Source organism: Carassius auratus, chromosome 13, assembly GCF_003368295.1.
Source record: "Carassius auratus strain Wakin chromosome 13, ASM336829v1, whole genome shotgun sequence".
Lineage (NCBI taxonomy): Eukaryota > Metazoa > Chordata > Actinopteri > Cypriniformes > Cyprinidae > Carassius > Carassius auratus.
In genome coordinates this window covers 11,875,084-11,892,442 of record NC_039255.1, presented here as the reverse complement: position 1 = coordinate 11,892,442, position 17,359 = coordinate 11,875,084, and the positions used below count along the sequence as shown (strand labels likewise).

Sequence of the window (17,359 nt, the reverse complement as noted above, 5' to 3'; positions counted from 1 at the left end):
TAATATACAGTTTAATTAGCATTACACCAAGCACATCCACACTAGAAGTATATTCAAATAAACAGTGTACAAAACTTGTCTGACAAAAAATAAACTTTCTCGGATTTGCTAGTTAGTTACTTTTAGTTACAAATATTACTTTGCACTCTCTAACCATTACTAAATGAATTATGCGGATTGTGGATTATACTTATGTGCATCCATTTATAAGGCAAAAATTATTCACAGCTTAGCTGTTTACTGTAATGCTTTTGCAATTTGAAGGTGAAATTTCCATCACATTATATGGCACATTTGCCACACACTGAGGGGCTTTTCCAACTGTAAATTACTTCATTTAATTCTGAGTTCTGGTGCTCTGCTTTTCACATATTTAATACGAACCATGCAAAAATCCAATTCCAGCACTAATTAAAAGCGTGAGGATTCAAATGAGAACAAAGCTTTGGGTGCAACCATTATTTACAAGGACTTAGCAGTAAGCTCCACCCCTGCTGAAATCACATGGAAGTTAAAACACATAATGTTAACAGCCTGACAGCACTACACTATGGCCTTGCAGATGTGACAGTCTTTAATGAGTCTAAACATACAGTAGTCCAGAACTGTGTACAAACATGCAGAGGCCTAAATATCAACAGCCAAGTCTGGAACCAGTCACTATCTTACTTCTATTACTTTCTGGATCTACTGATGAAAGGTATTTAGAAGAGGGTGGGGGTTATTATCACGGAAAAAGACGAAGTACAAAAATGTATAAAAAAAAACGTATGTACTTACGCTGTGATCTTTGCTTTTTTCCTGTCTGTTGTAATAATTAACGGTCAAAATGGAAAAAGTGCATCAAGTTTCTATTCATATAGTTAGACAAAGAAAAGTGGGCCAAAGTACTGCTCTACAATATTACAGAAGGAGCTCTGCAAGTTCAAACACACAAACACACACACACACTTTGGTACAGATGAACACTTGTTCTTAGCAAGTTATCAAAGTGAAGCTGCTCCACAGCTAAACAACTATTCTATGACTTTACTAAATTGCTCTCTGGAATATTTCATTGTAGCCAAACGACTTTGGCCAATGCAGTGGTAAAACTAAACCACTAAATTGTATATTTGTCTGTTGTCCAAAACAAAATACTGGTGCTACTTTCATGTCTCAGCATCGCTCTATGCTTTCTCTAGAATAGCTAGTATATTAATATAAATGTACATTTATATATTAATATAAATTAATGTATATAAATATATATTTCAATATGTTGGCCAAATATAATTGTATAATTTTATATTATATTAATAATATAATTAACGATAATAATATCCGGATAAAATCACAGTACTATTCAAAAGATTTCTTGATGTAAAGACTTATGATGGCTGCATTAATTTGATAAAAATACAGAAAAAAAACAGGAATACTGTGAATTATTATTACATTAATAATAATAATAATAATAATAATAATAATAATAATAATAATAATAAAACTATTTCTGTGAATTTTCAGCAGCCATTACTTCAGTCTTGATTGTCACATGATCTTTCTGAAATCATTATAATATGCTGATTCATATTATATATTTAAATTATTGAGAATAGTTAATATTAATATTAATATTTTTTTTGTGAAACTATTTTTTTTTCAGGATTCTTTGATTAAGAGAAAGTTTAAAAGAACCCCCTTTATCTGAAATTTAAAAGAATGCATACATTTAAATGTCTTTAAATTTTAGTTGTACATTGTAATTTAATTTTCATTTAGCTTTTACAATTAATACATACTTGCTTAATAAAAATATCTTTAAAAGTCTTACTGATTATAATGTACCAGTAATATAATAAAGCAAATAATTTCAAATCAATATTTCATATCCATGTATTTATCAATTTTGGGTAGCCTTGTTGTGAGAGACAGTATTATTATAACAGTTGGCTTCACACTGGGGTCCTGATCATCCTGTCTTGGTTTATTCTGTGATAATGAGCGGATGACTGTACATTCCATACATACTAGCTACTACTTCAAATAAATAAAAACAAAAAATGAATGGAAATGAATGATAAAGCAAGACATAAAACATGCCATGACTGAATGTACTTAGTTTTTTTTTTACTGAATGTCCTTTTTAATGATGCTATGAAAGCTAAAACACAATCGATTCTTAAATAAGTAAAACATTCGGGACACTAGGAGGATGTAGATACGAGAACAACAAACCTGCTCATGGATTCCCCCTGGTCTTTCCTTCAGGTGTTAGTTAAAAACATAGAAAGAAAAGAGGTAGGATATTAACACTTCACAGGAATGACAGAAACTAATAAGGAGGCTACAGAAGAGACACAGATGCCTCTGAAATATACTAAGTGTTTCATTTTAGGAATAAAACACCAATACATTTCACTGTGTCACAAAAAAATAGTTTAAATGTTATGTTATATATATACACAGATATACAAACACACATTAAGAATAGGAAGAAATGGAGAGTCTTTTTAAAGACAGTATAAACAGGCAGCAAGCAAGCAGGCATGCAAGCAATGAGCAATGCACAGTCTGACTTGTTATCAAGGGCTGCTCTGTGTCTAATATAGCAGTACACTCATTTGTCAGAGTATTGTCATGTGTCTGTCTTCAGGTGTCTGTCCACAAACTGTCCTGGCTTCTGTTCAGTTTGATTTATCTATTATGTGGCGACGTAGGGGAAAATTCAGATAGCCACAACATAAAGAGGAGGAAGCAGGTGTGAGTCTGTGGCTCTCATCTTTTTTTTTCTTACAAAGCTATAGAGCCAATCAAATTACACTCACATAAACTTTACATCTAATAAAATGCATTTCATGCTAATTAGCCAGGCCCTCCAGTTTCCTATTATTTGTCCTCATTAAGAGATGTTTCATTAGTCACCAACAAGTTCCATAACCTAAAGGATGTTATATTCTTAGGAATAAACAATGTGATTTGAGTGTGAACACTTTTGTTTATATTAATAATGATCTCTTTTTTTATAAATGATTTATTTTTTATAAATGAAAATCTTAGCATACTGAATAGTTAGATTGTATCAATGACATATTTTTTTTATATCCTCCTTTTGTTAATTTCAGCAATCAATGAAAGACATATAAAAAGTCAGAAATGTGTACTTATGATGAAAGAGTCACAATTCTGAAAAGAAAAAAAAAAAAAAAAAAAAAAGTCTGAAGTGTAAAATAAAAGCTTAAAATTGCAGCTATAAACTTGTATTTGTGAGAAATAAAATCAGAATTATGTGTTTATAAACAAAAGTCTGTCAGAATTATCAGATATAATCTAGGAACTGTAAAAACTGTAACTGTAAGAACTGAAGTAAGAATTGTGAGATAATTGTATTATTTTTTTTAGTCAAGATATGGCCATATGCTTTTTCTCAATGACCTAATTAGGATTTAAATAATCATGGATGTCTAACAAAACTATGGTAGGGCACAGAGGAGATGATTATGCTTAGAAAGAGGGACAGATTAAAGGGAAAACAGTATATTTGCTGAAGGAGAAAATGAGAGCTACAGAAGCACTGACACCAAATACCACACCGGCTGCCAGAGTTGTACCTACTTTGTAGGGCTGCAGGTATGCAACGCCTTCAAATGAGGCTTCCAGGTAGCAATGGAAACCGAGTTTTCATCAGCCGCATAGCTACGCCACACACACTACGTGCAGAATATACAAAACCAGGAAAACAGGGAGGTAAATGAGAAGAGTAGAACATAAAAAGAGAAATACACAAGGGCAGGAAAAAAGCAGGGATTGAAAAAAAGGAGAACAACAAAAGAAAAAAAAAAGATTAGTAACAACCGGTTCATGTAAGCGCTCTTCCATCAGTTCACTGCATTGATACATGCCTTTGAGCAGGAAGAACACTTTTATAAAACAGCCATGTGGCGCTCAGGTATGTTCTGGAGAGGTCTGTGGAGTAGAGACGCCACGCAGCCTGACGCAGGAGACAGACACACACACACACACACACACAGGGACATGGGTGGAGAAAGATTTAGCATGGTGAGGGAACAGCCGGTGAATCACTGATTGGGCTCAAGACATTTCTTCAAACCGCTGCTTCCAATTTGTTTAAAATGTTTTGAGCAAAAATGTGCATGGAAAGATTTGTATGTATTTTGAGGTCTAAAAGTCTGAGACTACTAGTTACAAAAAGAAAATAATATATTTTCTGCATAACAATGTGGGTAAAAAGTTGAATTAAAATGCTTTAATGACAGCAACACTTGAGTTGCATGATCTTCACAAGATTGCAGGAAACCTAATGACGGTTTTCCAGCATGATGTGAGAATGATCCAAAGAGCACCTTGAGCTTCAATAGAAGCAAAAAACATCTGAGCATCTCCCCAAAGAGTCACATGGTCGTGATGTCACTAATTTACAAAATATTTCTAATTCATACTTCGTCATAAAGTTGTTTTCGGGTTAATATTACAGCACACTTTGATTTCCAGATTTTGATGATGTCTTAGACTTTAAGATCCCACTGCACACAATTCAAGGTGACTTTAGTGTTTAAACTTATCCAAATCTGAGAGTGGATCAGTGTTGAATAAATGTCTTGACGTGTGGCACAGACAACAACAAAACAGCCAAAGGACTTAAAAGTGATGTGGTGAGTGAAAAGAGAAAAGCTTAAGATAAATGCAAATAAATGCTCATAAATGTACATTTAACATATTTTAAAAAAACCAAGAGCAAAGTTTTGTTTGTGGTCTCATATGTTTTAATTTAAGGGTTTAATTTGTGGCCATTTGGCACTAAAACACTACTCCTCAATATTTAATTCTAAACACCATTTATATTTTATATTATATAATTTATATTTATTACGAATATTTGACCACACAGGCATTGTCGTAGTATAAAAAGCAAAGCCAACATGAAACTCTTCTCACATTTAACTTCTGATTTTATGATGTATGCATATGAGAACAGAATACTCTCCATTCATTGGGAGAGTAAACAATGTGCTGTGCATGCTAGACTGAAGCAAAACCTGAATATAAATTTACTAAAACAATACTTTTTTTATTATTATTATTATGCAAAATACTGAATGACCTAAGTGATGCCAGCAGAGATGGAAAGTGATTGCTAGGGGAAAATAAATAATTTAGATACAATATTACAAACAAAAGAAAAAAAAGTATAATGTACACTGATGAATCATTCACATTTAGGTACATGCATTAAAAGAAAGTCAACAGGGTCAATTTCATTTCATGTTGACTTATAATGTGATATTGGATTTCAATAAGAAAGAAAGAAAAGACGTTGTGAGGACAAAAACATCAGAAGGATGAAAGACTGAAGATGGATCTCTTGAATTGTGTGACGCAGCAGTGAGGAGGGAGGGCATGTTTTCCATCATTCTGTACGAAAATGTCAGTAAAGACAAAAAAGAAAGAAAAAAGAAAAAGAAAACCAATCATAACATGCAGGAAAGAATCTGAACCCAGACATAGCCGAGAGTCATACTCCACAGATCAAGATTTAGATATATATTTCTGGGTTTTATGAAGTGGTTCAAAAAAATTATGAGAGATAATGCACCAATGCAGTCCCTGCAACATTACGTCATAAACAACATAGCATGGTTAAAATACATAATTGCTGACAACCGTAATTAAAGCTGAACGGTTGCTGCCCACTGATAGGCCTTTGGAAAAAGAAAGGAAAAGTAGGGTTAAAGCCAGGCAGGAAGAGAGACAAAATAAACATAAGGACCAGCGAAAATATGAGATCTTCTCTGTCTGCAATATCAGAAAACAACCTGGAGAAAGAAAAAGGGTCATGGTGGTTAAAATAGTTGAGAAATTGCTTGTGGGTTTTCAACAGCAGCCAAAAGGAAGTAACTCATTTCTATAATATTACCGGACCTCAATGTTTTTTAGATGTGTTTTTGCGTGTGTGTGGACGTTTTCCTGGAGTAAATCTGTTTCTCCTGCTAGAGGAGAAGCATACACTGTCTATTAGGAAGAGCTATTGACCTCAGGGAGGCCCTTGCTCAGAATTCCTTCCGTGGAAACACATCATTAATATCTACAAGTGTTTCCTTTGGCTCAGACGGAAGATAATAGTCCTCATGTAATCAATGTCCGTGGTATTGTTCGTTTTCTCCTTTCATTTAAAAATTATCCAAAAACAATCTTTATTAATCAACTAATTAATGAATAATTTTTTAATCTAAATAATATCTGAAAATAACATTTAAACATTTAACATTTAAAAGGCAAAACTGTATCAAATACAATTATATTATTATTATTATTATTATTATTATTATTATTATTATTATTATTATTATTATTATATTATTATTATATTAATTATTATTATTATTATTATTATTACTACTACTACTATACTGAAATATGTTTAGATGTTTTTTAGATTTATTTTTATTTTACAATTACAAACTGTTTAGTTAAAAAAATTGATAGATATTAATCTTTATCACAATTATGAACATTGTTATTCAGTTTAAATTATTTTAGTCTCAGTGAGATACTATTGTAGTTTTTGTTCACACTTTGAATAAGATTTTTTTTTCTGCTTTCATGTTAATTTTAGTTTTTGTAATTTGTATTAGTATTTGATATAGTATTTGATGATATATATATATATATATATATATATTATCAGAGTAATTATGGTGTAATTATGTAATTATGGTGAAATAAAGCTAAAAGCATGTAAAAAAAAAATATAATATATAATTTAATTTCAGTTCACATTTATTTTTTACCAACGTTTTTGTTAGTAAAACCAGCAATTACGGAACATGAAGAGATCTGAGCATTAAGCATGGATGCAGATCGAGTGTTTGAGACAGGGTGAGTTTACCTGTATAAGGCTGGCTGCTGGGTTTCTCCTCTTTTCAAAGTGCTTCTGTCTGTGCTGCTCTTGGACCTTCAGAGCAAAGCCAGAGCCAAGAATACCCTACACCCACATCCATCCACAGAAAGAACACAGACGCACCCTATTACTGTTCAATCCACTGATTTGGACTAAGAGAGACTGCAACTGTGCAGAGCATATTTGTGAGCAGAGAGTTACAGAACACTTGACAAGAATGAGTCAGACAGGACGCTGAGGGGCTTTATACTGTGTGTTCTCAAACACCTCATAAAAATCACAGTACAAAGTCTGCCTGAACTAACTAAATGGTTTGTGATTTCAAGTTTCCTCCTAAAAGACCACAAATCCCCCATCTCGCGTAAGTGAGATCACTTAAGAAGTCAGGATAAGAAGTGTTAACCTAATGCTTAAACTTAGATCTCAGAGCAATTCATTCATTTTTTTTTAATCTGTCATAATTTACTCATTCTGAAGTTGTTCCAAACCTGTAAGAGTTTCTTTCTCCAGCTGAACCCAAAAAGGCAATCAATCAGACTCCCATTGACTTCCATAGTTTTTTTTTCCATACTATTACAATTATGATCATCCTTTCTTCCCTACTGTGTCGTATATATCTAAGTGAAATGGTTTGTTGAATAAAAACTCTAGGCAGAACTTGATTTTTGTCCATCAAGATTTAATTGGATCATTGTTGTTTGCTAATTGCTGTGAGTGACAGATTGCTAACGGGGAGGGATTAATGTTTTTGATAAAAGATTATAATGACACAATAATAATAAAAATACATTTTACATGATGTGTATGGCTAAATCATTTATAATAAACACTGCAATATTCCATAAAGAAGGAGAATTTTGATTTCAGGGTGACTATAATTTTCTGCACACCAGGCCATGACTTCAGAAGACTTGATTACTGTAAAGATCACAGTAAGATGTTTCATCAGGTGTGGGACAACATGAGGCTGAGTTAATGCAGTCAGAATTTCCATGTTTGAGTATACCATAGATTTAACTTTATTATGTAAAACAATATTTATCCCATGTATAAAATGTCAGAATGTGAGTCAAGCAGTACATATCAGGTTGGAGATACTCACAGCAGGCAGAGCAAAGAACGAGATGCCCAGCAAAGCAAACCCTGCAGACAGAAGCCGCCCGGTCCAGGTCTGTGGAGTTTTATCTCCATATCCAATGGTGGTGAGCGTGATCTGAGGAAAGATGTGAGAATATAAGTTTATATGTTTAAAAGACTGCGTTCGTATTGCTAAATACTTCCGATAGGCAGACAGCACTAAATTATGTGTACTAATGTACTTTAACACTCCATTTATCACCCATGTATGGAGGAGAAAAAGTAACCTCTGACTGCATCTACATGATGGCCAAACAAAGATCAAATCCTGACCAGGGAGCATTGGAAAATCAAAGGCCTCCAAAGATGCATTCAATTCTGTCCATTTGTGCCTTGTTAAACACCCATAACCACCAATCTGCATTCTAAAGTTACACAGTTGCACAGTATTAGATCCATCTTTCAGCAAGATAAATACTTTGGTGACCAACATCTCGCACTCCTTTCCACAATCATGAGCGCCCTGGATTCTTGCAGGCAGGGGATACTTAAACAAAGGCCTGGCCAAAGCAAATTCAACACATCCAGTAAAAGTGAGTGATTTGTCAAATGCAAAGAGCACTGCGGCCTTTCACAGCACTTTGAAGCAAAGACTAGGAGTGTGGGAGCTCCCACACAAAACCAGACTCCCGTTCTCCTGTTTTCCTCCACAGAAGCCTGCCTGTCAGCTCCAGACACTGGCTTGGGCTCAACCCAGTGTAAATACTGTGTGGCAGCATAATATTGGCCCACCGCTAGTTTGTCTCTGCATCTGAGCTCTACAACAGAAGACCATACCCTTAACTGACCTCTTAACTCTGTTTGTGCTTGGTAGGAACAGGAAATTACATGCATTGATTTGTTAAGTCATCTGGTGAAGAACCATGACCAGTTCTGTTTGTACCACAACAACTAAACCCTGTCAAGGCCTATGGTTGTAACTCACTTATTGATTAATGCATGAAATACAGCGTATTATTGAGCATCCTAAACCACAGATAGATTGTATACAGTTTTTAGAAAATGCTATAAAAAAGGGGAGGGGTGTACATTTAAAGGTGACATCAGATTAATTTACTTAAATTAAAGTAGTTTTTTTTTTTCTTTTCTTTTTTTACATTTAGTTTTCTGGTATGTTTCTGGTCTGTCAGCTCAGAAAAGCTGAAAAAGAAAACACACAGCCAGGTTATGCGCTGTCTGAGTCTGAAACGGTATAACTATTTGAATAAGACCACCTCTAACCCATATATTCAGGTGTCTTGTGTCAACACGCCTCACAGAAGAGAGGGGTGGTGTCATTTAAAGAGACATGCACAGAAACAGGTTGCTTGTTTTTGACAAGTTGAGGAATTTTAACCAAAGTATATCATGAAGACCCAAACAATTCCTACCAACTTGGTAAATGGGCATCCGATGTCCCCTTTAAAGGGAAATCTGCACAGATACTGAAAGCAGTTGAGGAAGCGCGAAAGGATGACCTTTAAGAAAGCCAGTTAACTTAGACTTACCGTACCCCACCAAAGAGCATCAGCGTAGGTGGCGAACTGTTTGTTAAATTCTTTCTCCACCAAGTAGACCAAGAATGAAGAAAAGATCAGCACCAAGAAGCCAATGTACCAAGCGGTCACAAGCTCCTGAAACAAACATAGCAAAAAATTTTCAAAACAAAGAGTGAAAATTACAAAATTTTCTTTTTTCTTTTTATATTTTATGTAAAACTGCACATTGTTTATTGTAAAAATCTTTTGCAAATAAACTTATTTCAAATTATAGTCTTAAAAAATATATATGTTTTATAATTTTCAACACAATTTCATTTTACGGGTTTGTGAGCTGTTCAGGTTGGGGGATCAGCTGGTTAACAAGCTACTGTATATCAGCTGAGAACCAGACTGAGAGACCAGCTAAACCAGACTAAACTACCAAAGACCCGCGAACCAAGCTGGTTTAAGATGTTTTTGTGTTTCTTTTTCAGTTTAATCAGGGATGTCAGGAAAACGCTTAAGCCTCAAAGGAGATAGAAATAAGTAACTCTGCTATTTTATAAACCACAATGATTCATTGCGGGGACCCCTAATCTCTCCACTAAATGGTGGGTAACTGAGGACTGAGGAAGCGTGTGGTTTGGCTGCAGCCCGTGGATGGAGTTTCAGTCCAAGCGGTGCTGGAAAAAGAGGTTGATTGTGGTGTCACATGTCTACCTCGACACGAAAACTCACACGCAATGTCATGACCTGAGCTCATTCACTAATTTTTGCAGTTAAATAGGATTCAGTATACCTTGCTGTGAGCGTAGACTACAGATCCAAGCAGTTTCCAGGTGCCACCTCGCCTGTCCATACGCACCATGCGCAGGATCTGCAAAAAACGCAGACTGCGAAGTGCAGATGTGGCAAAAATATTGCCCTGACTACCAGCTGAAACCACTGCGATGGATGCAATGAGCACAATAATGTCTGAAACACAATCACAGGAGACAGGGATCATTTCTAGATGTTAACACCCGCCAGAGCAATAGAAATACTTTGATTGACTTAATAAAAATAATTATAGCAGTTAGTTATATAGATAATGGAATCAGTGACTCATAGTCCTCTTTATCTCACAATATCAATACTTTGTCATCACTCCAACAAGACCACCCAGCCATTTTTAAGAGCACCGGAGAACATACCTAAACTAAGCTTGCTGCTGTTCTTTAAGACAGGAACAGAGATATATAGAAAATAAAAAAATAAAATAGGCTTTACTTGTCTGTTATGTCTGTGTCCCTGAGATCAGAGACAGAGTAAGGAGCCAAGAGCGAGCAGAGAAGCCACTTTCTTACAGAGCAGCATATCTAAATCCTTCGCTACACACAGAAAAACCTCTCCAGCTCCCAGCGTGTCTTAACCAGGAATAATATTGTTCTTCACTCAAATCACCTCTGTCATATTTTCCTGCTGAATGTTACACTTGAGGTTTGAAATAAGAATGTTCTCGTGTCATACATGCTGAAGGTGGCCTCGTAAAAATCTGTTATTCCAAATTAAAATCTCACAACCTTTGAAGGTTGCCACAAGGTGCAAATGGGACATTGAAGAACGTGAGCAGATGGCATGGAGCAATGTGTATTGTAAAAAGCTATTTTTAAATAATATACATTTGAATGACAATCTTAATAAAACGTTTTATAACCAAACTATCAGCTCCAGGATTTAAATATTTTATAAATGGTTTTCATAATGACAGGACAACATCAACATGTCCTTGTTTAAAGCTACAGATCTCGTTCAGTGTAAAATATTTTCATATTGACCACAGTTCAAATATGTGGATATGTGGTCAGTAAGATATGTTAATATTGTCATTTAGCAAGGATGCGATAAATTGATTTAAAAAAAAAATGACATTTAGAATGTTACATGAATGTTCTGTAATGTCACATTTTAATGCTTTAAAATAATTTGTACATATTTTTCTGAAAGACTGGAGTAATGGATGCTGAAAATTCAGCTTTACCATAACAGGAAAACATGACATGAAATATATTAAAATATATTAAAATAGAAAACATTTGTTTTAAATTGTAATCATATAGCACAATATTGTTTTCATTGTGCTTTTAGTTAAATAAATACATCTTCGGCGAACATAAAAGCCTTCTTTCAAAAACATTTTTAAAAAATCCCCCCAATTTTTATTAGTTTTGCTGCACATGCATTCATACTTCACAAATTCTTTATTTATAATTTATTTATTTTAGATTTTCTAGATTTTTTTCTCAATTAATTAATTGTTTAAACATTTTTAATCACTTAAATCATTTAATAGTTGCTATGTTGCCATGCAAAAGTGCTACATGAAGTTGAAGATAAATATATTTGTTTTAGTTTACATGAAGATGAAATAATAGAGGATGTGGTCACAAAGTCAGTGTGCTTCATTAAGGGTATATGCACATAAAAATAATATGCAAAGACCTTTACACAGTTTCTAATGGGATGTGCTGAATAAATGTGTTGAGCAGGGTAGAGAAATTGTTTGCTTTTTCTTTCTGATTTATAATTCAGAGTTAGTCTCAGTGCTGATGGGATGCTGATGGAACTCGGCCTACTAATGAATGGAGATGAGGTTCAGTGCATGGCACACAACAGACTGATATATTCATAAATTACACTTATTCAACACTATACCACACCACATGCAAATATAATAAATATAAATAGCTCTGGTTAGATATTGCCTGTGATCCCTCATTGGTTAGTTATTGTCTCCTTCTCTTCAAGAGAGAATTACAAGAGGACTCTCTCAGTCACTGTGTTTGTTTGAGTCAGTCATCGATTTTGGGCAGAGGTGCTATCATTAGCCCATCGAGCATCTGTCAACATCCACACCAACACAGCAGATGCATCACCCTCTACAAACACACGTCCACGGGTGGACAGCACACTCACAGAACACACTTTTTATCTTACCAATGACACAGAATGGTTTTCTAGCGAAGCGCAGTCGTCCTTGCCATCCTCTGTAGCGACAGCAGCATCCGGCCGACCAGATGCGAATGATGTACTCCAGACCGAAAACAACAATCATCACAAACTCCTGCAAAAAAAAGAAACACAAACACTGTTCATGACATCAGACGCACCACTTCATTTATTTAATTCACACAATACAGTTGTTCTATTCTGAAGTTAGACATGGATACTTAGCACATATAAATACTGTACACACACCCTGGTTCACCACAGGAGGCTGCGGTCATGTCTAGCTACTGTAAGAGAATTAACCTCTCAGTTAATCCATCACTGCCTTTTTATTGCACTGTTAGATAAACCACAGTTGAGTTCACAGAGGGCTTCACCTGATTACAACATCTGTCTGCATGAGTTTATAACACTGCTCCGCTCCCAGAGAAACACACACATTTACATTAAACTGCTCACTGACGCTAAGTGTGCTTACAATCAGGTCAGTCAAAACGTACAGGCTTTTGGATTACCTGCCACTGATTCTTAAGTAGTGGGAAAAAAAGCAAGCTAATACACTGGTAAGAAGGCAAGCAAGGAAATTATATATATATATGTATATAGATAGATAATATATATAAAAAAAGTTTTTTAATTTAAATAAAAATAAGCTTTGAAGAAGTCTGGCTTTGATATTGCCTTATTCTTGTAAATGTTATAATATAGTGTTATGTTATTTTGTATTAATTTAATTAAAAATGAAATCAAAACATATTTATATTAACAAAATTCTCTGATGGATTTTAAAATGAAATTGTTGATATTTTATAAACTAACGCAGCTAATTTTCTATGACGTTTCTCAATAATCAGTTCTGTTCATACTTTGCAACTCAAAGTTTTATTGATTCATCATTCCTGAATGTTGCTAAAATTTATGTCTAAATATCAAGTCATCTTTGCAGCTGTTGATGGACTACACAACCATTTTACAGGTCATATTTCAGGTTTGTCCCTTCTCTGAGGGGTAAAGGGCCTGGGATAACTGGGCCTTTTTAACTGGCCTGTCCTGATCCACTGCGACAGCCAAGCTGGGTTTCCCACGGCTTGACACAACACTGTTTGCTTATCCTGAGCACTATCTGATACTATTAGCTGTGCAGGTCCTGCTTTCCCACCAGTGGGGTAGACGCCATCCTCTCCTGCTTTCAGGTTGTCTCATAGTCTCTGTATTGAACTTCTCTCAATACAGCCTCTTTAACTGAAACAGGAACACCTTGGCCCGCTCCACCAAGAGTCCGGTGGGACTGAGGTGCTAAATCACTAAAAGCCCCATGCTACTTTCGGTTGTCACCTGAGAGGATCCCATCAGCCAGTAAAACATCTCAATGAAAGGATGAATCCAGCTCAGCATAATACAACATGTATCAAATGGCCTAATCCATGTGATTGTCTTTTAACGTGAAGTACTCAACAAAGTTTTTGAAGGAATCTTGGAACACCAGATCAGAGAGCATCAATGTCATTTGAGACCTTGTTTTGAGACTTAATGTGAACAAGAAATCAAAATGTACCTCCACTGACCCTACGACCCTGGTCTTAAGGCCTATTCATACCGAGAATGATAACTATAACAATAACATTTCAACACTATTGTTTGTAGTGTGGACTTTTAAATAAAAATATTTTTTTCTATTTGAATATTTTTAAGATGTGATTTATTCCTGGCATATCTGACTTTTCTGTATTAGTGCCACATGATCTTTCAGAAATAATATGCTGATTTGCTTAAGAAACATTTTAATCTTTGCTGAATAAAAGTACTAATTTCTTAAAGAAATAAAATAGAAAAATATTAATTTGTTTTAAAATAACCCCCAAAATTTGAACAGTAGTCTGCTGATATCCATAAGGCCATGTAAGATCATCTTAAGATAATTTCAGGTGTGTAGGTATTTTGGTCCTACAGTACATACAGTAGGCTTGTGTGTCTCACCAGTATGAGGAGACAGTGATTGGAGAGGTCCATATGAGCAGGGATGGTGGAGAACACAGAGAGAACCAGACAGCCAAACACCAAGGTGAACCTGCCAATAAACAAATAAGGAAAAACATTAGTTATAGAGTTGAAGGAAGTGTATTGTGTGACTTCATCTGAGCAACTGCAAGATGAAGCTAAAGGTTTCTTTGTTCTGATATGAAAGCACCTTAACAAATCCAAGGGTGGACCTGTAAAAGAACATCACCGAATCTGCGAGCTTTCAGAGTGCCATCACAATCGAATAACGTGGTACTTTTCTACAACTCTTTTAGCAACTTACCAGGAAAAGTAACAGCTCTTTAAGTACCTGAACGACACACTCACATAAGGAACTTCCCTAACAAATCATCACTTTCAGCCTCATTAATGCAGCAAAGTTTTGTAAATGATGGATGTGTGTATAACCATGTAACACCCTCTGGCTCTGTGCTATTGTCTGAGAGCTATTTACAGGAACAAACAGTACATGCTTTCTCCTGCTGTCCCTCTGGTGCTGTATGCTGTATCTGTCCCATTCCCCCTCTCTCTCTTTTGCTCTGGCCCTGTATAAACAGGCCATTAAGAACATTGGCCTTAGGTGGAGAACAGAGATGGACTCTTCTTTTTCTGAAGCAGCTGCAGCTGTGCGAGACGTGCTGTCGTATGCTGTCTGAGTGAACTAGCAGACATCACTGTGTCTTCCAGCAAATGCTGTCCTTATGTTTCCTGTAATTACATTGTGTCTGGGAGCAAGTGTTTTTTACATTTAGCACTGTCTTCTATATTTGACCTTTTGCCTCCACCTCCCTTTTAATTGAAAGGGAATATATTCTATAATGTTGTAGTATTATTATAATTATTTTGTTCCCATCTCAGGTCCATTTGATTGGTTTTCTGCACCAAAATTGTTCACATTGCAATTTATCACCCTCTTGCTCTGACCCTTGTACCTGTTTTACCAGTGAAAGCAGGTTTTTGTTAGCACATATCCATTTGTACTCATATTAAAGGCTTAGTTCATCCTAGAATGAAAATTTGTCCACCTTCTACTCACCATCGACGCATCCTACGTCTTTATTCACCCCCCGGAGCTGTGTGAGGAACATTTTATTACAGATGTGCTCACTTTATTTCACGTCTTCTGAACCGTTGACAACAAACACCTGCTTACCCCCATTGAAAGGCTTGAAAGAACAAGGACAATTTTTTTATATAACTTCAATTGGATTATTACCCCAGCATTAATTTGTACTATCGTTCATCAGTTTCTGAATATAATGAATGATTCCTAAATTACTTATGTTTCTGTACACTTTCATTTCTAAACAAATCTTGTTATCCATGATTATATTTTAAAGATCATTCTGTAATTATTAATGAAAGAGCACAACTGCTGAAAGGCCTAACTGAGCATCACACTCTCTCAAAATGAGAGATAAGGTGTAAAGAGTTTGAGGGGTGTTTATTTACTAACTGTTTATCTTTCTGTGATCAGTGACAACAAGTTATGGCATTTGTATGTAACTGCATTAACAGCTGTTATCACAGTCGTGCTGACAGCCCTCATCTCCTCTGTCTTTCTTTTACTTTTTGTCAGTGAGACACAGTCTGTCTGACCTGCTCCTCACCCTTTTAGTGCTTTGCTAACACTTGCGCACCCACACAATCCAGACTCTTTCAGTTAATGTGAGGGCTTCTGTGAATCTCATAACACTCCATAGTATTACACTCCCCAAAGACTGAATCGTGACAGACTTTATGAGTCATTGCAGGATATAGTGCTTTCCATATCCTGGTGGTAACAGCAGACCACAGCCATTACACTCAAACTGGTGTCGTGCTATTCAACTAGGACATGTTTATTGCATTTACACATGCATACGGACAAATGCACATCCACAATAGGCCTAAGAAATGGGCTTCTGCTACAATCATTACTGTAATTCAATAGACACGCAAAACAGTAGCGGCGATGCAAAAAACACAGTCCTCTCCAAAAGTCTGAGACCAATGGTGAAAATAGATCTATTTTGCACTCTTTTTAAATAACAGTAACACTCAAGCATCACTTCTACAACTTAGTAAAAATCAGTTTGAGTGCATTGTGCTTCAACAGACCAAAGATTTGCAATCCACTTACATAAAAATATGTCAAAGCATTCAAAATACAAATGAAAGCAATCCCAGATGTGTGGAGAAATGAAAATATTGGAACAGGAAGGAATTACTTTTAGGTACTGTACCAGCGCTCTGCTAAACACTCGGGCCAGGGGAAATTGGTCTTTTAGCAATCAGAGCCGTGTGGTCACAGCACCAGGCTCCCAGACATCTGAGCTTTCAAAGCTCTGAACCCCAGGGACCTCTTTCCACTAGCAAGACAAAACATAGCACCACCTACTAATTCAGTGGTCTGTGCGGGTAAATGTGCATGAGAGTGTCTATATGCAAATGTCAGCTTGCAGTTTTGTGATGCTACAGAGAAAGTAAAAGAGGGAGAGAAAGGTTACAGTAGCATATCATGGATTACACACCTGTTTCTGTTTGCCTGTGTGTGTGAAACTGTCTGAGATTGTTTTGTTTTGATTCTGAGCGGTCTGAGGATCATTTAGACAGGCAACGATGACAAGCTGGGATTTGGAATTTCAAATATCTTCTCATGAGCCAAGCCACCTGCATTGTGTTGCATCTGATCAAACATGACACGGTAGAGGGCGGCATTGCTGTCTACCACATCAAACACACACAATCAACCTACAGTATGTGAAGAAAAGCATTTAATAAGACTCTCGATGAAAGCAACCAAGAAGAATGAAAAGAATGAAAAGACGGACAAGGAGACAAGAGAGTAGAAGATGAGGCAAAAAAGAAAAAA

General features: G+C 35.7%; 1 protein-coding gene across 2 annotated transcripts in view; it reads right to left on the bottom strand.

Annotated features, from left to right (window-relative positions):
- Positions 1–17,359, bottom strand: part of LOC113112669 (potassium voltage-gated channel subfamily KQT member 5-like) — a 98,712-nt gene that overhangs the window by 12,189 nt on the left and 69,164 nt on the right. The window contains exons 3-10 of one of the 2 annotated variants that reach the window (XM_026278434.1): positions 14,464–14,554; positions 12,475–12,601; positions 10,298–10,473; positions 9,526–9,651; positions 8,004–8,114; positions 6,890–6,985; positions 3,598–3,692; positions 2,221–2,247 (exon numbers count right to left, since the gene is read on the bottom strand). In XM_026278434.1, the coding sequence (XP_026134219.1) occupies positions 2,221–2,247; positions 3,598–3,692; positions 6,890–6,985; positions 8,004–8,114; positions 9,526–9,651; positions 10,298–10,473; positions 12,475–12,601; positions 14,464–14,554 (849 nt within the window). The remainder of the gene's footprint in view (positions 1–2,220; positions 2,248–3,597; positions 3,693–6,889; positions 6,986–8,003; positions 8,115–9,525; positions 9,652–10,297; positions 10,474–12,474; positions 12,602–14,463; positions 14,555–17,359) is intronic. The other variant, XM_026278435.1, reaches the window with a different exon arrangement.